The 26,175-nt window shown below is 48.3% G+C and overlaps 1 protein-coding gene across 4 annotated transcripts in view; it reads left to right on the top strand.

The window, feature by feature from the left end:
* Positions 1-25,749, top strand: part of SMOX (spermine oxidase) — a 35,257-nt gene extending 9,508 nt beyond the window's left edge. The window contains exons 2-8 of one of the 4 annotated variants that reach the window (XM_070381273.1): positions 12,419-12,652; positions 16,188-16,414; positions 20,923-21,096; positions 21,664-22,018; positions 22,694-22,854; positions 24,745-24,834; positions 25,279-25,749. In XM_070381273.1, coding sequence (XP_070237374.1) covers positions 12,445-12,652; positions 16,188-16,414; positions 20,923-21,096; positions 21,664-22,018; positions 22,694-22,854; positions 24,745-24,834; positions 25,279-25,416 — 1,353 coding nt within the window. In that variant the 5' untranslated portion in view covers positions 12,419-12,444 and the 3' untranslated portion in view covers positions 25,417-25,749. The other 3 variants (XM_070381270.1, XM_070381271.1, XM_070381272.1) reach the window with 3 other exon arrangements.
* The last annotated feature ends 426 nt before the right edge of the window (positions 25,750-26,175 follow it).

The raw sequence follows: 26,175 nt of genomic DNA, 5'->3' as shown, positions 1-26,175 counted from the left end.
CAGCACTTGGAAATGAGTTGTGATTTATTAGGAAACAGAACAAAGAACCCAGCCATCTTCTGCAGCCTTGTCCGAGACCCTGATGGACACATAATTCCTCTCCTTGTGGTGCATGGGGTATGAGCTATTTCCCAAAGATGGGAATGCTGGCAGTGCCAGCAAGTAGCGTGACTGGGTCTCAAATCTGGGTTCTAGGACATCTGGTTTGATGCCCTTTTCTCAAGTCACAGACCCCTCAGAGCCTATCTCCACACCTTCAACCATGCCTTCCTACCCACAACCAGACCTCTTCCCCAGGCCAGTCCAGCCCAGCCCCCCCAAACTACTGACTCCAGGGAGAGAGGGCTGATGGGTGCTCTGAGTGGATAGGCAAATATCTAGACCTTAAGTCAGCTAAGTAGGAGACATGCAGGACCACAAGTGGGCAGATGGTCATAGGAAAGATTTTTTAAGTGAGGTCTTTAAGTGTTGAATGCACATATCTCTTTTACTTTCTTCTGTTTTGGAAAATGAAAAAATCATATACAATTAGTGCAAAATTTTGAGTTAATCTGAGAAAGTAACTCGAGAAAAGATGATGAATTTGATTCATTCTCTGGCTTTAAGAAAGAGTAAAATCTGAGCCTTAGTATCTTAGTATAGTTTGGATTGTCTTATGTCAGATGACAGGTTGTGAAACCTCTCTGAAACTCACTCAGTTTTGTCCTCTGTAGAAGGGGGTATTGACATGATTAACCTAAACATTCCATGCCAAATGCTTAGCATTGCCCTCTGTACCTTAGACATACTCAGTGAAAAATAGTGGTAACAGCGATGATAGAATTATAAGAATAGACTTTTCTTCATTCTAAAAGCTGGTGAGTTTTTAAGCTTCTCTTTGAACTCAACAAAAGAACTTGAAGAGTATGTTTATTGTCTAAGCTCAGTGTTTTAACTCTGTAGGTGTTTTATGGATTAAATCATGGGGCCCACATATGCATTTTGAAATGAACACCATTGGCTTTTCTGACTTGGTTCCAGCTGTTTCTAAGGCTGGCAGGTGATAGCAGGGGTGGAGGTGGTGGTGTTCTGCTTCAGGGTTGAATTTTATGAAGAGCTCTTTATTGGGTAATCCTGTATAAGGAGAGCACAGTTAAATCACCTTGGAGTTACCAGGAGAGGAAAATCTTGGGCCAGAGAGAAGAGGTGACTGTCTAGAGGGAATTATCATTTAGCCGCTCTTAGAATTTTCTTTTGTGCTACCAAAATCACTGTCCTTGTCACTATTTATGGAGGGTAAAACCAAGGGCAAAGGGCTGTGGTCTGGCAAGCCTTAAGTCAGTCCCCATGGGACCCACAGCCCACCTGACTAATGCCTTGGCCAGGAGGCGAGTGGCCTCTGGGCAGCAAGTTTTGGCAGTGTAGCTAGGGTAAATTGCCGGGCCGGGGACACCTCCTGCTAGCCCGGGGTGCCTGGTACAGTTTGTACAGTGTCACTGTGTGGGGAGGGGTAAGACAGAAGTGCCAGATAGAGGACTGTGCTCAGGCCTGCTGCCCCGGGAGGCTGACCGAGGGCCTGAGAGGTGGGCAAGTGCAGGGTAGAGAGCTGAGCCGGGCATTGACAAGCCTGCTTTGCCCTTCACTCTGTCTGGGTGGCCTCCGTCACACCTGTGAACATTTCTGAGCCTGTTTCCTCATTTTTTAAATGGGCATCAGGGTGTTTGGGAGGATTAAATGATGCCATGAATGGAATGTGCCCAGCACAGGGCCCGGCACACAAAGGGTTCAACAAATAGAGATTTGCCCTGGGGTTTATTTAGTAACTGGACTGTGGAGGGATGTTTTCTTCATGATCATGCATGCCACCTGTGCTCTGTGATAAACCATGTTGAGTTTGGGGGGTGGTGAGCACAGAATAGGGAGCTTTGCAGGAAGGGAACTTAGAATGAAGGGGAGCCTCTTCCTGCACATGCTGCCTGAACCAGCAAAAGCCTTGGATAGCCCAACTATGCCATTAGGAGCCTGAATCTTGGGCTGAGTAGAATGGGGACCCCTCCCGTGGCTCGGGAGACCCCACCCTGGCTCCAGAGCCTCTCCTGAAGAGGAAGATCTTTCCTTGAGAGAGCCATGGGTGAGGTCCCCACTCTACTTAGAGAGCCCCCCACCCCCTCGGGGCTGGAGCTGAAGCACAGATCGGCTTTGTGCGGTCACGAGGGGCAGGCAAGGGGGAACCGCGCCTGGCCGAGCTGTCTCACAAGCCTCAGTTCTTGTCAGTGATTTTGAAAGAAATCAGTGGAAACTGCTGACTGTGCTGTCTTCCTTCCCTCCAGAACTGTGAGGCTGCGGCTCCTGGCAGGGAGAAGGGAGAAGCCCTGCCGGGAGGCTACCTCTTCATCTGCCAGCTTACACCTCGCTGGCCTCAAGTGCCCCATCTTCTGAATGGGTGGATCTCCACGTGGGGACAGTAGCTCAGGTCAGGGGCTGGTTAAGGCCACGCCTGCAGGTGATGCCCTATGCAGTGGGGCTGGGAGAGGGGCCCTCGGCTGTGTGTTTGGGGGCAGGCTCATCCCTGCGATGGGAGGTGGCCCGGAGAAGCATTCCTATCTCTCCTGAAGCCCCAAGGAAAGAACTGGGCTCTGGAATCAGGCCACCAGGGCCCTTCTCCTGCCTGTGGGTCCCGGAACCAATTTTTGTCTTTCCTACTTCACAGGCTTGTTGTGAGGGGGAAAGGAGACGACCAGTTGACAGAGAACTTGTAAGGGTTGGTCCTGGTGTCATGACTGGCCACCCAAGCCATCCCTACCCCATCCTTGCTCTTACTCCCACATTCCTTCATTCAGCAAATCCCTAGGAGGTCACCACAGCATTTGTAGGCTCTGGCCCCCTCTTGCCTCTCACTTCCTGTGCTCTGTTGTCAGAGAGGCTTCCCTGACTCCCTGTACAGAGCAGCTGCCTCTCCCCTTATCTGCTTTGCTTTGTGGTACCTGTCACCCCTGGTGACTCAGACAGTAAAGAATCTGCCTGCCAATGCAGGCGATGTGGGTTCGATGCCTAGGTTGGGAAGATTCCCCTGGAGAAGGAAACGGCAACCCATTCCAGTATTTTTACCTGGGAAATCCCATGGACAGAGGGGCCTGATTGACTACACTCCATGGGGTCGCAAAGAGTCAAACATGACTGAGTGAATAACACACACACACACAGATACCTGTCACCCCAATCCTTGACGGGGAGGCATCTGGCTGTTTCTGTACCTCAAGGGCCTGTCACAGAGTAGCACTCACTCAACTTTATTGTTGTTTTTATTGTGGTAAAATACACAGAAATTGATCACTTTATCCATTTTTGAGCATACAGCTCAGTGGTATTAAATATATTCACATTGCTGTGCTACCATCACCACTAAAACTGAAATTCTGTACTCTTTAAACACTAACTCCATTTTCCCCCACTCCTCTGTCCCTGACAACTCCCATTGTACTTTCTGTCTCTCTGAATTTGACTGCTCTTCATACCTCATATGAGTGGAATCATACAGTATTTGTCCTTTTGTGACTGATTCATTTCACTTAGCATCATGTCTTCAAGGTTCATCCATGTTGTTGCGTGCGTTAGAATTTCCTTCCTTTTCACGGCTGAATAACATTCCATTGTATGCATGTACCACATTTTGTTTATTCATCCATTGATGGACACTTGAGTGGATTCCATCTTTTGGCTATTGTGAATAATGCTGCTATGAAGGAGGGGGAAGCTGCATCTTGAGGGAAGCAAAACATACATCCCTCCAAAAACTTGAGTGGGAGCCCAAGATCCATTAGAGAACAGATGTGATGACAATACCCATTTTGCAGATGAGAAAACAGAGTCTTCCCTGGGTCACTTAGAGTTAGACCTCATCCCTGCACTTTGGGTCCTCTCTGAGGGTTTTTCCTGTGAACCATGGTTTCCATGAAAACCATGGTGCTAAAGGTAGTCCCAAAGGAGGAAACTATTTAGCAAGCTGAGTCATCAAGGGAAACATAAAAGTGTGCGTGTGTGTGTGTGTGTGTGTGTGTGTGTGTGGGGTGGTTTGGGGACAGAAAGACAAAGGAGGATAAGAGAAACAAAAGGTGTCTTCCTGGGGTTCCCCAAGGGCCATGGTGACTTGGGTGCCTCAAAACAGGGCTCATATGGTCTTGAGGCTGATTTTCTCTCTCCAGATTCAGCCCTTCCCAGGGTAGTGAGTGACTATGAGTACTATCTCCCTTCAGCCCTCCCCTGCCCATGGCCTGATTGACATCACCAAGGGCAGTCTCACACCAATGTAGTCACTGGCATAGTAACCAGCTCTGTGGTCTCTTTTACTTCTGTAGCTAATAGCTTCCTAGAGGGGTGGTTAGAGTTGGGGTGTCAGGTTCTGCTCAGAGGGAGGAAAATCCAGGCCATGAGGTCTCATCCTAAGGGTTGCTAAAGGGAGCCACAGTGAAACCTGTGCCTTTAGGACTTTACTGGGGACACAGGACACTGGCTAATAGGGTCCAGGGTCCTGGCTGGCCTCATTCAAGGTATGGGTTGTGGATGTTGGCAATTTGATCTCTGGCAGTTAGATGTCAGAGCGTGATCCACTCATTTTTGCTGAAGGTGGGTGGGATCTCTAGGATGGATTCCCTGGTTCCACTGTCAGCTGAGCTTTATGCCCATCAGAAGGACCCTATCCCTTCCCTGACTTCTCCCCTTCCTTTTTTCCCCTCCTCCACCCCTTCTCAGGTAGTCCCCGGTTTCTGTCTCTGCAGGCAGCTATAAGCTGGGTTCCTAAAACAATTCACTTAGTCTATCCCACCTTGCAGAGCATCAAGGGAGATATAAACTAGCCAGAGCACTCACCTCCCAGGAATGCCTTCCCGTCATGCCCACCAGTGCCTTCATGGGTCATGCCTTTGGCTCTGACAACCCCCCAGACACTGAGTTTAGGGCTGTCTTTTTTCCATGCAGTGCAGGCTACCCACTTCTCTTCTGAAAAAGGCTTACAAAGCCTTTTAAAATTGTGCTTTTAGGGACTTTACGCATTTGGTTACAGGAAAGAAATGTGGGTAATAAAGACATTATGCTTGGAGAAAAGTCTAAGTGCCAAGAAGGAAGGTGGGGTCCCTAGAGCCCCTTCCCCATATTGGCCTGGGAGTGCCGGAGAACAGTGCCGGTGGGAGGGCTCTGCAGAATTCAGCCCACATGCTTTGTCTCTTTCATTGATTGAGCTTACAGTTGGCAAATGGCCACCATATCTGATGCCTACTCCCCACCCACTCCCTGGCAAGACTGGTGGGATAGTCGGGCTGGGTCAAGGTTGGGGGGTAGGTCATACACAGGCTGTGGGATAGTCTGGTTGATGCCAAGGCTAAGGTCCACTCTGATATTAGGGTTGGGGTCCAGGTTGAGGCTGGAGTCTAAGCTGAGATGAAGACAGGTTCTTCTACACATGAAATGGAGCTCTGGGCCCTAGAAGAGGTGGCTCCCTCTTCTGTACTAGTCTCTTTGGGGATCATCCTCCCTTTCCCTCCTTCTCTGAGGTGACCCTGGCAGGTGGTCCCACCTTTTTTCTGTGCTATCATTGAATTCTCCCAGCAGTCCCACCAGGTAGCTGTATCTATCCCCATTTTACCAAAGGGAAACTTAAAGACTGAAGGAGGCAGGCATTTACACATTAGATGGGGCTTAGAAAAATATGTCCAGCAGATGGGGTACAGGTGCTCTGCCTTTGGGGTGAGTTCAGAGGTATTTGTAGGTGAGACCCAGAGAAGGGAATACACTAGTCTGGCGTCACTGCCAAGAGAGACTGAGCTGGGGCCTGAATCCAGGTCTCTGGGTTCCCAGGCCAGTGTTCTCTCCCTTCCCCCTGTGTCTTCTTGGGTCACAGACTGCTCTTGCCTTGTCCCCACATTGACCCACCCCAGCCTACCTTCCGTGACTGGCCAGGCCTGGCTCAGCAATCCTACTTTTTTCACTTCCTGGCTGGCTAGCCTGGGTGAGGAGGGCTGGAGAGGGTCTGGCTAGGCGGAGTTCAGGCTCAGTCCTTCCCTGGGGTTGACGGTGGGAGGAGCCTCATGGGCAGACACAGAGCCCCATTGTCAGGGCCGCTGTGCAAAGCAGCTGGTCTGGGATTTCTGGGCGTTTTTTACATTTGAAGAATAATTGCATTGTCTAGGGGGCCCTTGAGAATCCAAATCCCTCCCCAGACCTGTCAGGCAGTCCAGAGAGATTCCTCAGGACCAGTATCCCAGCTTCCCTCCCCCTCCCTCCCTCCTGTAAGGAGCCTGAGGCAGAGAGGGGTTCCTTCAGAGAAACTGAGGTAGGGTTGCTTCTCCAGGGCACTAGGAATATCTGTTGGGAGGAGACCCTTTTAAGTCCGTGAGTTTGCTTAAGGAAGGTGCAAGTGGCCCCTAAAGCTCTGGACAGAGCTCACATGAGCAAGCATGTTGTGTAGAGAAGCCTGCTTATTGGAAGGGGTAGGCCCATTTTGGAGTGCTTCAGCTGTTGGGAGTCTGGACTCTAAAGGGTGACTGGAGGTGAGCCAGGTGGGCTAACTGCTTTGGTCATACAGTTGTCTGGGATATGGTCATTCATCCTGGGGTGATGCTGAGAAAAGGACAGGGAGACAGACACATTTGGGAGCCTGAGCCTGTATTCAGAAGTGAGCCAAGGATAGGCAGACTTTTGTTTCTTCTGAGAGACAGTTCTGGAAGGGTGAGGGGCTCCTGGGAGCCTGGTCCCTTGTGGCATTGTTTTTGTTGCAGTGGTCACTATTAGGGAGGGAATTAGCCTGATAGGCTGAAGCGGGCTCCAACACTGAGGGGGATGGGGCATCCTGCACCAGCCTGGGTCATTGACACTCTTTGTGATTCACTCCCAGGGCTTGAGGAAGGGGTCACCAGTCTAGTCTGGGACCTCAGCCCTGCTCAGTGATTGTGGAACTGCAGCCTCACTCGAGTAATAGGCAGCAGGATTTCCTGGGGGTGAGATGCTCATGTTTTGGGAACAGGCTGGGGTTGGGTGGTGATGGCTGCAAAGTACTCTCATTTCCAAGATGTCTGTAGCTTCAGGAAACATCAATGGGGCAGGCCTTGCTGGTGGTTCAGTCAACACAGAGTCGTGCAGTCACACAGTTGCACAAGCTCTGTGTCCTTCACAAGGCTGTACATGTATTAAGAGAACCCAGAGCTCCCTTCTGTAATGTGTGGGGAGGAGTGTTTTCCATAGGCCTTCAGAGAGGCGAGGCTGGGGATACCTGAGTCTTTGGTGAAGTTGGAGTATGTGTATATGTTTGGAGGGGGCAGGGAGTGTGTGTGAGTGAAAACTGAAACCAGAAAGAACAGCTGGGTTCAGAGGGGTCAAGGGCTGACATGCTGAGGCCTTCCCCATAGAAGTACATAGTAGATGTTCATGAATTGTTAGATTTTATCTAACAATGTGCTTGTCTTGGTTGGATGGCATCACTGACTCAATGGAATGAACTTTGGCGAACTCTGGGAGATAGTGAGGGACAGGGATGCCTGGTGTGCTGCTGTCCAATGGGGTCACAAAGAGCTGGGCACAACTTAGTGACTAAACAACATGCTGTCTTTAAGGGATGGAACTTGGAATAGGCCCAACAATTCTCCAGGAGTGTGGTTCAGTCGGAGGAGGCAGGCAGGCAGGCACCTGGGGAACAGTGATATGGGGTGTGGGGTAGACAAGACTTGACCTGAGGGGTAAGGGCAGAACTTCTGCTTAGGATGCTTTTGAGCCTTGTGAGTGCTCTGGTGCTTCAGTGGTTTTACTGTGGTTGAGAAAGCATAAGGAGATGCATGGTGTCCCCAGTTCAGCTCTGGGCTCAGTGAAGTGGCTCAGCAAATTTAGCTGTTGCAGGCCAGGACTGAAACCTGTTTTTAGTATCTGGCAATTAGGAAATTCTTCTTGGAGGGCTGGACAGGATATCTCTTTTACTTTTTTAATTTCTTGGAGGGTAAATTTCCAAGGGTGACGAAATGAAACTGCTGAGTGTGTTGAGAGAAGGTAGGTGGGAAAGTGGCAGTGGCCCTGTGCTCGGTGGCTAGTGCCCGTTCTTGGCACCTGGCCTCGTGGTCTTCACTCATCCTTCTTTGGTGATCCTGCCATGGGCAGGGCCTTTCTTCCCTTTTTCCTCTCTTCTGTCTGCTTTCCAATTTGGCTACTTGGGTGGGTTCAGCTGGGGCAGTGTTGGCTCTGGCCTGCAGGGGGAGGTGGTGGCCTGCAGGCCAGAGAATTGGGAGTGAGGGTAGGAGGGGCGTGGGGGTTGGGTGGGGAGGCAGTGGGGCATCTGGATATCTTGAATGGGGGTGGAAGCTACTAGGCATGGCCTGCCTGGGGACATGGGGGCCCTACCCTCCTACCCAAGTTTTGCCTTGGAAACAGGAGCAAGAAGGCAAGAGTCTTTCGCCCTGTCCCTGCTCCTTCCCCCGCCTTCTGCCCCCCCTCCCCCTCCCTGCCTGGCTGAGCCAGCACTTTTTTCTTCTCTCCTTTATCTGCTCGAAAAGTACAGGGTGTTCTGTTTCTCCTGTGCATACAGATCAAGGAAGGGTATGTTATTTATTTATTTATTTACGGAAGGCAAGAGGAGGAGAGGCAAGCACCAAGGAGAATTAAGTGATTTTTCTTCCCCAGTAAGGCATTTTCTCATAAAATTAAAAAATTTCAAAGGAAGAGATGGCACAAACCAATAGAAAACAAATGTGCTCCTCCCAATCTGAGATAACAGAGGGTCCAAAAGTCCAGTGCAGCATTTAACTGAGGGCCCAGCACACAGTAGGTGTTTCTAGGTATAGTTTTCTCTCTTCACTTCAGTTTGGATCCCAGGGTAGATCGACTCTATGGAAAGATGGAGATGCCTCATTTTGCCATCTGTGGACAGTGCTTGTGGCTTCTCTGGCTTAGGGGCTCCAGGGGTTGACAGGCCCATCTGGGACAAGGCTTGTGGAGACACAGAACTAGGGTTAGCAGTGAAGGCCAGTGGAATAGGTGACCGACATGGCCCTTGTTTACCTGTTTCCACCATGACTTCCCTATAGCTCAGATGGTAAAGAATCTGCCTGTAATGCAGAAGACCTGGGTTTGATTCCCGGGTTGGGAAGCTAGGGAATGGCAACCCACTCTAGTATTCTTGCCTGGAGAATTCCATGGACAGAGGAGCCAGATGGGCCCCAGTATATGGGGTCACAAAGAGTCAGACCAACACACACACCACAGCACCCTATGATGTCTCTTTAAGTTGAAGGTCTCTGATATGTTGGGAACGTGGGGTCCTTTTTGTGTTCATCTTAAAGGCAAACTGTGTGCCCACATTTCCCACAATCCATTCCTGAAGCCTATTAATAAAAATTTAGTTATTATCAATTTTCTAGTTTTTATTTTAGATGATGAGTTCTTAGATGCTTATTTTAAAATAAGTAAATACAATCAAAATAAATAAATAAATATCTTTAAAAAATTTAGCTACAGAATTTTACAAATGATTTTCCTGGACAAGGCTCTTAAAAATGCTGACAATCTCTAGACGTCCATAATAACGTAGGTTAGGACAAGCTGGACCACTTGAGAGAGAAAGAAATGGAGATGGGAAAGCCAGGAAGTTTAGGTATCCCCCACCCCAATGTGCTGCCCCAAGCGTTTCTTCCCTCTACAAGCCTCCCAAGGGTGAAGTTATCCTACTCCTCCACGTTTTCAGAGGTGGTGCTTCAGGGAGCAAGGGAGTTCTGCCATGAGACCTTAGGGGCTTGAGGGAGTAGAGAGATCCCGTTTCATCTCAGTTAAACCTTGGTCTCCCCAGGAGCTTTTCGAGAAGGGGTTCCATCTGTAAGGTCTGAGAACCACTGCTGTAATCCCACCCCTTTACAGCGTAAAAGTGGCTGTTTCTGGGGGGCAGCCTCAGGTTGGGGGTGGGGCTGGAGGCCTAGGGAGCAACGCCCAGGAAGAGCCCCCCAGTCTTGGAGAACTGAGGCGTCGGGGGAGGGTGGGCAGTCTCGATACTCGCATAGCATAGCAGCGTGCTCACTGTGGTGCCCATCGGCAGCTCCCTGCGTGTTTACAAACCTGATGTAAAACACACTTCTTGCCTGCGCTGCGGGGCGGACTCTTCCTCTCTGTCGGCGCTGGTAGAGGCAGCCACACCCTCACCTCTAATTTTAGTCCTCCCAAGGAGAACCTGGGGAGGAAGCGGAGGGCGGCAGAGGGGGTGCGGAGGAAGGGTAAGGGGGAGGGGAGGAAAGGGCTCGAGCCAGCTCTGACCTCCTCGCTCCCAGGAGGCGGAACCGAACATCACTGGGGTGGGGGTGGGCGAGACCGTAACCGCACAAGGAAGAATGTGGAAGCCGGGATACAGGTTCTCCTAGGAGGAGGGGAGCCCCTGCCTCTGAAGGTCTCCGTGTCTCGGGCGCCACCTTCCGGCCACCTTCCGCCACCTTCCGGTGCCTGACTCCACCGAGTCGGGCAGCATAGGGATGGGAGGTGGGGTGCGGTTTGGAGAGAGTTTGGGGGCAGGAATGGGGTGACACTCCTGTCCGTGCCCAGGTGTGACATAGGCAGGTAGAGTGGGACGAGGAGTTCAAGGAGCAGCTTCTCAGCCTGAGCATATTTATATTTAGAAAAAAAACTCTTTTAAAATCTGTGATAAATGTTAGAGGTGGGATGGAAACAAGCTGTCAGACCTTGAAGTGTGGGAAGAAGGTTGTTAGTGCACAGCTTTTATTTTTTACAGTGAGCCAGGAATGAGGTGTTTATGCATATATATATATATATATATATATATATATATATAGTGGCACTAACCACCATTCATAGAAAGATGCATTTCCTTCCAGACCAGAAAGTTCCCTTCTGACCCTTTCACTCATTCCCCTCCTCTCAATCTCTCTTCTGTCATCTTTTTACTGCTTCATGAATTTCACATAAATAGAGTCATACAATATCGTGCTCTTTTGTCTCTGGCTTCTTTTGTCAATGTAATGTTGTTGAGAGTAGTTTGGTTCTGTTTATTACTGAAGAATAGTACCTTGTATGAATACACTACAAATAGCACAATATATTTATCTATTCTTCTGTTGATGTGCCTTTGGGATATTTGTTTTTGGTTATCATGAAGAAAGTTGTCCTGAACATTCTAGTGTATCTATTTGGTGGAGTATACCCTGTTTCTCTTGGGTGTTTTCTTAGGACTGGAATTGCTGTGTCATAGGAAGGGTTTTTCTTAGCTTTATTAGATTTATATGCCCCCTGTCCATTGCCCAGCAGCTACTTTCCACTCATGAATTCATTTCCCTGTTGTTAGGTCTTGAATACTATGGATAGTATGGATAACTAGACGGTATGCAACTTCTGCCTCTGAAAACTTAGCAAAGGCAGCTTGGGTCAGGAAGGAAGTGGGGACAGGATCAGAGCTGAGTGGCCCCTTGGGATGGCCCAAAGATACCTTCAAGCCCTTGTAGTCACTCTGGGAATAGAAGGGCAACCTCTCTCAGCCCTGGGGCCAGATTCAGGGACCCCTTGGGCCTCTCATCAGCTCCCTAGACTGGCGTCTCTGAGCAAGCTGGCTTAGTGTAACTGTCAATTTGATGTCTGGCCTCTGGTGCCACAGGTCCTCATGGTCCACTGTTTCCTGGGCTCTTTGCTGCTTTGTGGTGACTGAGGGGCTGAGTGGCCTGGGACAAAAAACCGGAGACCTACCCGGAATAGCAGAGGTTCATCCAATACCAGCCTCGTGGCACTTTCTTGGGGGAAGGTGGGACTGTGTCCTGCCCACCAAATTACCACCTCGTTTAGGCTCTGAAAGACTAACAGAAAGCAAAAGGAGAAGAGGAGACAGTGGAAGGGAGAGTGAGGGCCAGGGAAGGGCCAGGCCAGGGAGGGAGAGCAGAGGGTCTGGTGCAGTGGGTCCAAGTATCCTGGGGCTGGTTCCAGCACCCTGAGGTCTGTTCAGCATCCTGGGGTCCATGTGAGCATCCTGAGGTTGGTGTGAGCTGGACCACAGCAGTGATGCTGGGCTGTGCTGGGTTGTGCTGGTCTGGGGTCAGCAGCACCAGGGTCAGTTTCTCCTGCTTTTGACCTTCTTGATCATCCTCTTTCTTGTTGACTCTTGTCTCATCCTTGAGGAAGAAGCAGTACCTAGTTGATTGGGGGTGGGATTGATGGATTTCAGGGGTTTGGGATGGGCTCTCAGCTCTCCTGTTTGCTGATGAGGGCCCACAGTACATAACCTCCTTCCTATTTCCTTCCTTATGGCTCCGTCTTTTCCTCTCTCCCAACATCCTTTGGAGGTGGCTCTTCTTGTCCGGATCCTCAGAAGAGAATGAGAGGGCTCAAGGTCCCCCCTTGAGGGCAGAGACTGAGAGCATCTCTTGGGGCAGGTGGGAAGTGAAGGCAGAGCAGGTGAGCTGTGACCCCCTCCCCGCTTCAGGTTCCTAGGAGGCGAGCGTGGACGGTATGCAAAGTTGTGAATCCAGTGGTGACAGTGCGGATGACCCTCTCAGTCGTGGCCTGCGGAGAAGGGGACAGCCTCGTGTGGTGGTGATCGGTGCTGGCTTGGCTGGCCTGGCTGCGGCCAAAGCACTTCTGGAGCAGGGCTTTACAGATGTCACTGTGCTTGAGGCGTCCAGCCGCATCGGGGGCCGCGTACAGAGTGTGAAACTTGGTAAGTGCCTCATTCACCGCAGTCCAGTCATCTCCCAAGGTCACCTCTTGTCTCCTAGTGCCCTGGCCTAGCCTGAGATCTTGTTATTTTAGCTTTTTCCCAGGGTTTAGTGTTCTGTTGTGCATGCGGCCTGGGCCTTTTCCAGAAACTTCCTTTGCCCCCTCAGCACCCTTCTGAGGTGTGCAGAATGAGGAGTCTGGCCTCTGTTTTTGGAACAAAAGCTAGGGTTCACAGTGTTTAGGTGGGAGAGGACACCCAGAACCAAACTTTGTAGTGGGTAGACTGGTTTCTATTTCACAAGAAGGGGAATTGTACAAGTTTTTATTAGTTGGTAACTTTTGAATATGATTTAGTATACCATTACTAAGAGCTAGCCCTGGGACAATAGGAGCTCAGCACAGTGGAGGTGGAAGAAGACTTTGGGCCTCCTTGTGAGTGGTGGGCAGGTCTTAGGATTGTCTGGGAAGAGGATCTGTGTAGGTTTCAGAGTATTAAGGCTTCTGGAGAAAGCAACCAGTTAAGAGATACACCCAAGAGTGGGCAGATTTTGCCAGGGGTCCTAGAGGGTGGGGGAGAGCCTGAAATGCAGCCAGAGGTCAGGGTTCCCTAGCCAAGGGGTCTGACAATGAAAATGGCCCAGTGGGACTACCCATGGTGGCCTGGCGTATGTGGGTTACACTGACCCTCCATGGGATTTTGTGTCCATTGTTACTTGGGCTGCAAGGCCACGCAGATTCTGTGTATTTACTTTTGATGAATGGGGCAATTGGTTCAGAAACGTAGGTGGTCAGGCTTAGAACAAGCAGAGGTTGAGGAGACATGGGAAACTTTCATGTTTTAAAAAACTCTGATCACAGTAAAAGTCTTCCTTAGAGCATTTCCTGGAAGGTATATGCGAAGTTATGTCTGTTTTCCCTGGCAGACACAGGAGTATGTGTTGGCAGTGAGGATGAAAGTGCGTCCCAAGGCACACGGAAACCTGAGGACAGTCAGCTGGGGGAAGCCTGGAGACTCTGCTCAACACCTGATTGGCTGGCTAGGAGCTTTAGGGACGGGATGGCTCCATTTGTGGTTCTCAAGTCTTGATGAGACATTCAGGGTCTGACATAAAAGCGGAAGATGGGAGGACAAATGGCCCAGTCTCAGTGGTAGTTGACACCTGAGATGTGCTTTGCAGGGAAGTTGATACAGGGAGCGAAGTGGAAGAGATAGGGCTACAGGAGGCTGAGGAGATGCATGTGGCTGGACGCCTTCCTTGGAGGGGAGGGAGCTTGGGTGGGCCTTAGGTGATGAGGGGAGTCGGATAGGTAGTCAAAAGAAGGAACGGATGATATACATGAGGAGTCAGATCAAGGCAGATTCTGCTAGAATATGGGAGAGCAAGTCCAGGCAAGCGCGTATGTGTTGTGTGTGCAGACACCTGGGGCTGAAAGCCCAGGCTGCAGTTGGACCTGCAGCAGTGTGAGATGCTAGCTGCGAATCCCGGTGGTAAGGGCAGCAGCGATGACCAGAAGCCCCAGGGACACTGTGGGCTAGTTGTGGAGATGGCGCCCAGTACCCTGTGGTTACAAGGACGACAGAGGTGAGAGGCCTGTGGGGGACGACAGGGAACATCCTAAGACTGAGGCTGCTCCGGGCCCCCCCACCTCCTTGTAACGCTTGAGGGATAGGTGGAACTCTGATGTTGCTAACCTTGAGCTGCTCACCTTATTCCTGCTTATGCCTGGATACCCCATGCCTGGAATGGCTGCCCAGTGACTATGACTTGGAAATCCCTGGTGTACCCTGGGAAGGGTCCATGATGCAAGCCCCTTTTGCTTCTTTTGGAAGCTCAAAAGAAGCAAAACAAAAACAAAAAAATACCTTTGGGAACTTGAGGCTCTAAAGGATAATTAGTGATAAATGTCCCCAGTGACCAGCCCCCCTCCCTGAACCCTGTGGAAGAAGGGCACTGGGTTTCCAGCTTTTCATGCCCTCTAGTCTGCCCACTTTCCCTGGACAAAGGGACCCATACATTCCTGCCCCTGATTCCAGAGTCACCAGGAAGTTCTGCCTTACTGGCTGTGGTTTGAGGTTGATTGTTTTTTCTCTTGCTCTGTGTTTGGCGCATAGATGCATACAGGGCTACAGGGCTTTTTTTTTTTTTTGAACTGATGGTTTAATTAGAAGCAGCCCAGGAAAGAGAAAGCACAGAAAAAGAGGAATGCCCAATTCCTGGGGTGAGGGGTGATTGTTGTCTGTTATGGTTTACAAGATAGCTATTGCTGCATAACAGAACAGCCTGAAATATTAGTGGCTTAAAACAACATTATTTTATTTGCTGATATTCTGTGGCTCCAGAAATCTGAGTTTCTCTTCATGGTGGTCACAGTCTAAGAGGGTGAGGCTAGAAGGCACAAGGTTTCTTGAGGCCTAGCCTCTGAAGCCACAACATTGCTTTCATTGCATTCTATTAATCAAAGCAAGTCACAAGGCAAGCCCAGATTCAAGGGGTGAGGAAAGACTCCATCTTTTGATGGGAGGACTGACAAAGTCACATTGCAAAGGGCCATGTGTGTAAGGATAGGAGGAATTACTGTGTCCATCTTGGCAAAAAAGTTATCATACATGATGTCTTGAATCAGGCCTCCAAAAACAAAGCAAAACACAAAAAATGTTCCTCTATATTTTCCTTTCTTTGTTTCAACTTTCCTGGGAGCTAGGCAAGGGAGGAGACAACTGTATCACAGGCTCTGCAGCATAAGAAAAGGAAACTGAGCCCCAGAAGAGGAAATAGGCCCAGGCACGGTGGGAACTTGCCTCAGAGTATCTGGTCCCTTGGCTATGGATGGGGTGGTAAAATGAGCCACCAGCCTCATCCCAGTTTGGGCCCAAGATTTTCCCTTGCCCCAAACAATCTCTTAAGGTTTTGCCACCTATGCCATAGGATGAGAAAGCTTAGTTTTCTCCAGAAGTGTGTTTTAGACTGCCCTGGGGAGGAGTCTTCAAAACTGGAATGTTTCCCTCTTTCTTCTGCCCTAGACTGAGTTAGGAGTTGCCCATTTTCCATCTGGATGAGTGGTTTAGATTCCTGAACCACTGGATTTTGAGGAATTGGAATAAGGCCAAATGGGGACCTTGGGTCTGAAAGGCTGGGCCTCCTCACTGGGTATTTCAGGTACCTGTACCATGTGGTACCCTCTGGTACCGTAGAATTTCTCCTGAGAGGGAGGCATCAGTGAGGAGGGAGGGCCTATTGTCGGATGTTATCACAGAAGGAGAATCTTCTAATTCCAGTGAGGCGACTTGGTGTCGTCAGAGTCACTGAGGGTGGAAGTTACCTCATTTATAAAGTGGAATCCATTTTGTGCTGCATATGGTTTCTTACTGGGAGCTTTTCACTGAAGACTTTGGTTTGTTGCCAGAGGGGGGCCTAATCCCCTTCCTTGCCCTCTTGCTGGGGATGGAAGGATCCCCTTGGAGAAGGAAGATGAGGCAGTGTTCTGGCCCTCTTTGAAGAGTCCTTGCTGTGCTAAGAACCTGTTGTTGCCATCAGGACACGCTACCTTTGAGCTGGGAGCCACGTGGATCCATGGCTCCCACGGGAATCCTATCTATCATCTAGCAGAAGCCAACGGGCTCCTGGAAGAGACAACTGATGGAGAGCGCAGTGTGGGCCGCATCAGCCTCTACTCCAAGAATGGCGTGGCCTGCTACCTCACCAACCGTGGCTGCAGGATCCCCAAGGATGTGGTTGAGGAATTCAGTGATTTATACAACGAGGTGAGGTATTACGGGAATAGTTGAGCACAGGAGTGTGGGGGACAGGGAGCACACTGGTGTGTGTGTGTGTGTGTGTGTGTGATGGGGGTGGGGGCCTAGGCAACTTGCTAGGGTTTTCTGTGATCCTGGTCATGTCTGTACATTCTCTGGGCCCCAGTTTGAGGGTAGAATGAAGACAATGAGTAGAGAAGTACTAGGGAAGAGATTATTGATACTTATGATTAAATATTTCCGCAGAAAGTCCTTAAATATCTATCAGATTTGTTACTAGGTAAATGTGTATGATCATTGTTGTTAATGTTCTTAGGCATTTTTGTAAATGATAACTTAAAAAAACCCTTATTTTCTAATTGTTCCTGGTATATAGAATTATAACTGATTTTTTAAAATTGAAGTATAGTTGATTTACAATATTATATTAGTTTCAGGTGTACAGCATAGTGATTCAACATTTTTATATATTATACTCCATTTAAAGTTATTACAAGATGATGGTTATATTTCCCTGTACTGTACAATATATAGTTGTTGCTTATTTATTTTTTATACATAGTAGTTTTTATCTCTTAATCCCATACCCCTGTTTTACCCTTCATTCCTTCCTTCTCTCCACTGGTAACCACTAGTTTGTCCTCTAGATCTGAGTCTATTTCTGTTTTGTTATGTTTGTTTGTTTTGTTTTTTAGATTTCACATATAAGTGATGATCAGAGTATTTGTCTTTCTCTGTCTCACTTATTTCAGTAAATATAATACCCTCTAGGTCCATGCATGTTGTTGAAAATTGCAGATTTTCATTCTTTTGTATGGCTGAGTAAAATTCCAATGTGTGTGTGTGTCTATATACATATATATAACAATATAGTTTATATCTATCTATCTAACATGTTTTGGAGAAGGCAATGGCAACCCACTCCAGTACTCTTGCCTGGAGAATCCCATGGATGGATGAGCCTGGTAGGCTGCAGTCCATGTGGTCGCTAGGAGTCAGACACGACTGAGCGACTTCACTTTCACTTTTCACTTTCATGCATTGGAGAAGGAGATGGCAACCCACTCCAGTGTTCTTGCCTGGAGAATCCCAGGGACGGGGGAGCCTGGTGGGCTGCTGTCTCTGGGGTCGCACAGAGTCGGACACAATTGAAGCGACTTAGCAGCAGCATCTAACATGTATATAAAACATGTGTATGTATACTACATATATAACTTATGTTTTATATCTATATCTATCTAACATCTTCTTTATACATTCATCTGTTGATGGGCACATAGATTGTTCCCATAGGTTGGCTATTATAAATAATGTTGCAGTGAACTTTGGGGTACAAGTATCTCTTCAAATTAATTTTTCTTTTTCTTTGGATATATACCCAGGAGTGGAATTGCTGGGTCATGTGATAGTTCTAGTTTTAATATTTTGAGGAACCTCCATATTTTCCATAGTGGCTGCATCAATTTACATTCCTGGCAACAGGGTAAAGGTTCCATTTTCTCCATATGTTCACCAATGTTTGTTACTTGTGTTCTTTTTGATGATAGCTCTTCTGACAGGTGTGATATCTCATTGTCATTTTAAATTTCTCTGATGATTAACTATGTTGAGCATCTTTCTTATGCCTGTTGGCCATCTGTATTTCTTCTTTGGAAAAATGTGTATTCAGGTCTTCTGCCCATTTTTTAATCAAGTTGATAGTTTTTTTTTTTTAATTGAGTTGTATGAGCAGTTTATGTATTTTGGATATTAGCCATTACTGGTCATATTATTTGCAAATGCATTCTTCCATTCAGTAGGTTGTCTTTTTGTTTTGTCAGTGATTCCCTTTGCTGTGCAAACATTTTTAGATTAAATTAAATTTGTTTTTGCTTTTGTCTCTTCTGCCTTAGGATTCTTCAATTTATGTGCTTCAATTTATGTCAAAGAGTGTTCTGCTGATGTTCTCTTCTAGGAGTTTCATTATTTCCATTGTTACATTTAGGTCTTTAGTCCATTTTGAGTTTATTTTTGTATATGGTGTGAGAAAATGTTCGAATTTCAGTCTTTCACTTATGGCTGTCCAGTTTCCCCAGCACCACTTGTTGAAGAAACTGTCTTTTTTTCCATATATATTCTGCCTCCTGTATCACAGAGTAATTGTGTGTGGGTTTGTGTCTGGCTCTCTGGTTTGTTCCATTGATCTGTGTGTCTGTTTTTGTGTCAGTACCATGCTGTTTTGATTACTGTAGCTTTGTAAGTCAGGGAATGTGCCCTTGTCTTATTTTGGCTTAAAAAAAAGTTAATATTTTTAGAAACTTTGCTGTGAACTGCAAAAAACAAGCAAGGTAACTTGTAGATCTTGCCTTCTGATAGCTTCCATTTATAGTGTAATGACCCTTCACTTTAGGTTAGTAAACTGGTCTCAACACTTACCTATTATACATTTTTTATGTCTCTTGGGCATAGGAAAGGAGAACTGACCCTTGCTTTGGGGTTGTCCCTGCTCAATGGAAGGCAGGAACACTCATTGTCTTATGTGTGTGCACTCATACAGTGTGTGTGTACAATCCTATAGTGTTGTGTGTTCTCACTCAATATTAAGCAAGTAAGAATCAGCATTCTTGAAAGTAGACCTTCTTGGTGTACTGAGAATCAGTCATGTCCTGATTCCTATATTACTGTGAGTGCTTCAAGCATGGATGCCTCTTGAGAATGATGTTCAGGATCCATGACTTACTTGTTCTTTTAAACGTTCCTGAAGGTAGATCATCATCAACTTCTGCTTGTGGGTCTGATTTTTGAAAGCCAAGAGTGTGAGTCATGGAAAGTAGGATAGATAAAGGTAGGTTATCATTGGAGAAGGAAATGGCCACCCACTCCAGTATTCTTGCCTGGAGAATTCCATGGACAAGGAGCCTGGTGGGCTACAGTCCATGGAGTCACAAAGAGTCAGACATGAGTGAGCGACTAACATTACATTATTATTATTATCATTCTAAGTCGTGCTGCTTTGAGTCAGAAGGAAAAGGTGTTAACCATGAGGTCAAGAGAGAGATTTCCTTATATAGCTGTTAGACAGTGCTGGAGGCCATTCTGAAGAGGTGTGCTCTAAGCATGTGAAGCCTTGCCTGAGGGTGGCTTCGTAATAAATATGTAGCCTCCCTCCCAAGGCGATGACTTTGAAGGGCTACTCATTTGAATGTCTTATATTTGTTAACGAATAGATGAGTTTGTTCGGTAGTTATCATATAGAGTTTAATCTCTGGAGCAAGATTGCCTTGACTCAAGTACCAGTTCTGCCATTCATATAGAATGGTACATACTTGTATATTCATGAGATAGTTATTGAGACTCTCTGAGCTTTACTTTCCTCATCTGTAAAACAGACACAGTTATACCTACTTCATAGTGTTATGAAGGATAAGTGAGATCCCAGTGAAAAGTGCTTAATGAGAAATGGGGTGAATATTGTTAGCTCTTACAGACCCATCCCATTTCCCTTGGGTCACATTAGGAAGATGTTGTTTAACCTAGGACAGGAGACCACCCACATGGCAAATGCATGTTCAATTATGGCAGTCCTAGTCAGTGGTTGACACAAAGAATCATGCAAATCTGTTAGTCCTCAGCTGGGCATTTTGGCCTTTAGTTAACATAAACTGATTGGCTGGCTACTCTGTTGCTTATCACCAAGGGGAAAAATCTAAGGGGGAGGAGGCAAGTTGAAAGCCTGACTCCTTGGCAATGGTACTAGGTGAGGAATTTGCTGAGGACTTCAGTTAAAGCCAAACACCCAGCATCTTGTGACTGTTGGGAGAAGAAAAAGGAATAATTTAACTTGCTTTCTTCTTTATATTCAAAGAAAAGTTTAATTTATGTTTCTCTCTTATGTGGAGGCTTTTCCCTTGAGGGAGTAATAGGGGTTGGGCCATACCACCTTTCTTCCTCAGCAGTCCTAGAGCTGAGTTGCAGGGTAGACACATTCCTGTCAATGTACGGGCCCCTTTTGCTCTTTCCCCTGCAAAACACCAGTCAGGACACAGCTCCATGCTGCCTTCCTGGGAGAGGGTGAAGCAGATACACTTGGACAGGAATGTCAGGGGAGAGTCTGTGCATTTGGTTCTTGAATAAGAGTTATCTGTGTAGACGTGGGTTCTTTAGTGGGCGGTATGCTTGGCTATGTGGAGCACTTGAAAGGGCAGTTCCTTTCCCACACACTGTACGGGCACCAGACATTTCACTTTGTTCTAAGCAGGGGTTCAGTAAGAGAGCTTCTGGGGCCCATCCCACCTCCTGTGTCTGGAGGCAAGGAAGCTGACTGCCCAGGTTCAGTTTGCCATCCCCAAACCTCCATTTTGTTGGTGCAGCCTCAGTACAAAACTGAGTACCGCATTAATTCTCCCAGGAAGAGGTGCCATGGGCTCAGCATATCTGGGAACACTTTGGAGATGGTGAGTATTGAGTTAGAACCCTTAGGTCTGAGATGGAGGTGGGACGAGTGAATGTGTTTTCAGTCTCCTGGGATCTCTTTGCAGGTCTATAACTTGACCCAGGAGTTCTTCCGGCATGGTAAACCAGTTAACGCTGAGAGTCAGAACAGCGTGGGGGTGTTCACCCGAGAGGAGGTGCGCAACCGCATCAGGGATGACCCTGATGATCCAGAGGCCACCAAGCGCCTGAAGCTCGCCATGATCCAGCAGTACCTGAAGGTATCTTTGCCATCTCGGAGCTCTGTTGAGTACAAATGCCAGAATGAGAAAGACTGACCCTGGGGAAGTTGGGTCCGAGGAGGGCAGCACTGCCCTAAAGTCCTGCTTCTATCCCTGCCCAGCCTTGGCGGTCACCTGGCTCCCCTCTGGCTCTTCCCACAGGTGGAAAGCTGTGAGAGTAGCTCGCACAGCATGGATGAGGTGTCCCTGAGCGCCTTTGGGGAATGGACTGAGATTCCTGGTGCCCACCACGTCATCCCCTCGGGCTTCATGCGGGTTGTGGAGCTGCTGGCTGAGGGCATCCCAGCCCACGTCATCCAGCTGGGGAAACCCGTCCGTTGTGTTCACTGGGACCAGGCCTCATCCCGCCCTCGGGGCCCTGAGATTGAGCCCCGGGATGAGGGTGACCATAATCATGATGCCGGGGAGGGCAGTCAGGGTGGAGAGGAGCCCCGGGAGGAGAGGCAGGATGAGGATGAGCAGTGGCCGGTGGTGGTGGAGTGCGAGGACTGTGAGGTGATCCCGGCAGACCACGTGATCGTGACCGTGTCACTGGGCGTGCTCAAGAGGCAGCATGCCAGCTTCTTTCGGCCAGGCCTGCCCGCCGAGAAGGTGGCTGCCATCCACCGACTGGGCATCGGCACCACTGACAAGATCTTTCTAGAATTCGAGGAGCCCTTCTGGGGCCCCGAGTGCAACAGCCTACGGTTTGTGTGGGAGGACGAGGCGGAGAGCTGCACGCTCACCTACCCGCCCGAGCTTTGGTACCGCAAGATCTGTGGCTTTGATGTCCTCTACCCGCCTGAGCGATACGGCCATGTGCTGAGTGGCTGGATCTGTGGGGAGGAGGCCCTTGTCATGGAGAAGTGTGATGACGAGGCAGTGGCCGAGATCTGCACAGAGATGCTGCGGCAGTTCACAGGTGCGTCCCTGTCCTTGTCTCGCCGCCGGCTCAATAGGCCTCGCTCTGTCTGTCCTCCTCCTCTAGCCCCTCTGAGTCTCCTGAACCAGTACTAGCATCCTCATCCCCAGGTTGTGAAACTGAGGGGGCGCACCCCTTGGGAGAGATGCTGTAGGACACTGTGTCTTGGCTTTGGCCTCCTAAATTGCAAGCTCTCTCCATTTGGAATTTGAGACACTCAAGATCACAGGCTCTTTGTTTCTTCTCTGTTTCTAAGGCTGATGGTGAAAAACTCAGATATCACCCCAACTCAGATTCCCCACTTCCTAGTCATGTTGTCTTGCTAAGAGATGGACTTGTGGTTGTTTTGTCTGATTTTTGTTCAAACATCTTTCCTGCACTATCCCAGAAGAGCCCCACAAGAACCCCTGAAATTGGAATGGGGAACATGATTATCTGGGATGTTTTTCAGATAGGAAAATTAAGGCCCACGGAGAGGAGCTGTTTTTCTTGGGGAGAAAAACAAGGAGACATTGAGGGGTATACAGCTTGAACCCCAGCCTCCCTCCCTCCCTTCTTCGTGCCTGGCCTTCCTGGAGCCCCCGAGATACAATGGGAGTTGTCTGCTCAGGAGTGTCTTCTGTGTGCAGCCATTTCTTATCCTCCTTCCCCTTGGCTCTTCTCACTCCCCAACAGGGAACCCCAATATCCCAAAGCCTCGGCGAATCCTGCGTTCAGCCTGGGGCAGCAACCCCTACTTCCGGGGATCCTATTCATACACACAGGTGGGCTCAAGTGGGGCAGATGTGGAGAAGCTGGCCAAGCCCCTGCCATACACGGAGAGCTCCAAGACAGCGGTGAGTGTGGGTGTGCTGGGTACGTGAGGGGCTGCGGGGTGAGGGGTCTTTGAGGGGTGGGTGTTGTGTATGTGTGTTTGGTCCAGGGGAGGAGTGCCAAGGTAAGATAGGTGGAGTAGCTCCTGTAATGATGGAGAAAACAAGAAAAAGTACACTTAACATCTGGAAGAACAAACAGGGTCAAACTAGGATATCTTAAATGCTTTCTTGAGGTTATAAAAACTGAGCCTTTTAATTCTGTGCTGTCCAATATGGTCGCTGTTAGCCACATTTAATTTAATTAAAATCTAAAGTAATAAATACAACATTTTGTTCCTCAGTTGCATTAGCCAGATTTCAAGTTTGAGAGCCACCTGTTGCTCATCAGAGTGGCCACGTTAGAGGCCACATTAGTAGCCTCATTAGGTTGCCACGTTAGAGTGTGTCATTATGGAGCATTTCTGTCATTGTGGAAAGTTCTGTTGGGCAGCACTGACCCAGTATGTTTTGCTTATTTCCCCCAATGTATTTTAGGAAATAAAATACTGACCTTCCCCCAAACTATAGTAACTATATAGTAAAACACACAGAAAAATAATAAATTGAAATTATCTCTATATATTTCTGCTCCTATAAAGTAGATTTTGAGTTCCCCCCACCAAGCATACCCATACAATAAATGTTAAAACCCCAACAAAATTATATTTAAAATAATTCTCTGGTGTAATTGATGAGGAAGATTGCAGTTAAGCAATGTGTTGTGTGTGTCCTAGCTGTGCTCAGGAAAGGCTACTGCTATAGCCATCCTCCTTCTCTCGTCCCCTGCGTCAGTTAGGACTAGCGCATATAACAAAAAGCAAAACAAACTGGTTTAAACAAGACAGAAGTTTACTTAGGTCACACAAAAGGAAATCCGGAGGTAGATATTGGGGCCCAGTACCAGTAGAACCTGGCTCCATCTTCCAGGCCACCTTGTGATCCAAGAGGGCCGTGGAGGTTGCTTCTCTCGTTCTCATGTCTGTGACAGGCTGATGAGTGAAAGAAGGGAACCCTTGAGAAGAGTCAGTGTCCCTAAGCAATAGTGCACTTGAAGTTGATTGGCTAGAACGTAGTCACATGACTCTACCAGCTGCTAGAGAGACTGGGATACATTTTTTTTTCCCCTGGAGGGCAGTGGTGGTGGTGGTTTGGTCGCTAAGTCGTGTCCAACTCTTGCGACCCCATGGACTGTAGTCTGCCAGGCTCTTCTGTCCATGGACCCAGTTAAATGTCAGGATTTTTGTTACTGAGGAGAAAGAGAAAAGATGTGGAGCAGGCAGCTTGCCCTCTGCCACAATATGTGCCTCCCTTTCAGCTTAACCACCTCTGCAGGCTTTTTATTGGTGGGTGAAAACCTCACTACTCAAGGTGGGTGGTCCATGGACCAGCAGCACTGGCACCATGTGGGAGCATATTAGACATAAGACTTGCAGCCCACCCCAGACCTGATGAATGAAAACCTCATTCTACAAGGTCCCCGACTGGTACCTTACACATTCAGTTTGAGGTATTTTGGAATAAAATCCAAACTCAAGCTTGGAATGCAAGCATTTGTTCTATGCTTGGACCCCACCTAAACAGCCTGCTTTCTTGATGTTAAGCTTGGCTCTGCCAAAATTTTCACCATCTCCTAGACAAGGCCTAGGAGATGCATTTGCCCCCATTTTTCCTTCTTCCTGAAACATCCTTTGCCTGTTTATTTATCCAGCATCTTCTGAGAAGAAGCCCAAAGGTCCTGTCCTCTGGGAAGCTTTGTGTGATCTCCCTGACAGAGGGCCTCTTTTCTGGGCTCTCAGCACCTCGCCCAAACACCCATCACGTCACGTATGATGCCATTTAGTAATTGGGTTTCGTGTCTGGCTTCCCCACCAGCAAGGAAGCTCCTCAAAGCAGCTGCCTGGTCACCTTTTATCTTCCAAGTGCCCAGAACAGTCCCTGGAACCTAATAGGGGCTCCATAAAGGTTTGTTAAATTACTGCCTAACTTTATTGAGTTCTTATATTCTTTCAGGTTCTGAGTCCTTTAGATACATTATTTCACTTAATCCTTACAATCACCCTCAGAAGTAGATGGTATAAACTCATTTTGGAGATGAAGAAATCAAAGCTTAGGGAGGTTAAATCATTCCCCAAGTTCACTAGTAAGAGGCAGTGTGAATTTCTGAAATTGTAGAGCCAGGACTCACAAAAACCTCAGAGCAAAAAGGACTGAGGCCCGGATGTTTGGGGAAGAAGCAGGGGAAGATGGGCAGGTGGGATGGGCAGCTCCTCCTCCTATGGAAATAACAATACCTGCATCTGAGATGCCCGCCTATTCCTTTCTAACTTGTAGTATGGATGGGGGTTCTGGGGCAGACAGGTAGCTTTTCTTGCTCCTCCATCTTCACTTCCCTGTCCCCCTGCCCAGCCTATGCAGGTGCTGTTCTCAGGTGAGGCCACCCATCGCAAGTACTATTCCACCACCCATGGTGCTCTGCTCTCTGGCCAGCGTGAGGCTGCCCGTCTCATTGAGATGTACCGAGACCTCTTCCAGCAGGGGACCTGAGTGCCTCGTTGCTGCCGAGCGTGTTCCTTAAAGAACCACTAACTCGTGACTGCCAGCCCTGCCCCTTGCTGCTGTGTACTCCTCATTTCCGAGTCCTCTGTAGAATGGATTTGTATCTTTTGTAGAGCTAGACATCTAACTGGCTTCAGACCTGGCCCTGTAGCTTCTTCTTTTCTCCTTCCTGGGTGGTGACCAGGGTGGGGTCCATTGATTTACCTCTGTGCTCTGATCTCTGACCTCCCTATGCTTCCCCTCATCTCTAACCTTGTTATTGTAAGTGCCTTCAATACTTTGCATTTTGGGATAATAAAAGAGGCTTGCCCTTCCTGTGCTCCTCAGCTTCTCTCTTCCATTTTTCTTAGCCTTGTGTGTGTGTGTGTGCATGTATGTACATGTGTGTGTATGTATGTCTTTGTGTGTTTGTCATATCTTCTTCGAGGGGATAATAGGGCCAGCTGTGGTCTGGTTATACCCCCAGAAAGGAAGATGCCTGCCTTTAGTGGAAGGGGCATCCTCTCACCCCAGTCTGTTTGTGATTGTTTCCCTTCCTGCCAGTGAGACTCCTTAGGAGTAAGAGCCCCTCATAACCCAGCCCCAACTCCTTCAAGATAGGCCTGGGTCTGCCTGCTGGCCTTTTGTTGGACTTCTCAGAGCCTGATTGGGTAACATAGCCACATGGAGTGAAGGTGAGTTTTATGGGAGGGGACACCTGTTGTGGCTCCATGCCAAGCTCAGATGTGTTAATTATTAATCAATGTC

This window comes from Bos mutus, chromosome 13 (genome assembly GCF_027580195.1).
Source record: "Bos mutus isolate GX-2022 chromosome 13, NWIPB_WYAK_1.1, whole genome shotgun sequence".
NCBI lineage: Eukaryota > Metazoa > Chordata > Mammalia > Artiodactyla > Bovidae > Bos > Bos mutus.
The sequence above is the reverse complement of the archived record's forward strand: the minus strand, read 5'-3'. Positions and strand labels throughout refer to the sequence as shown.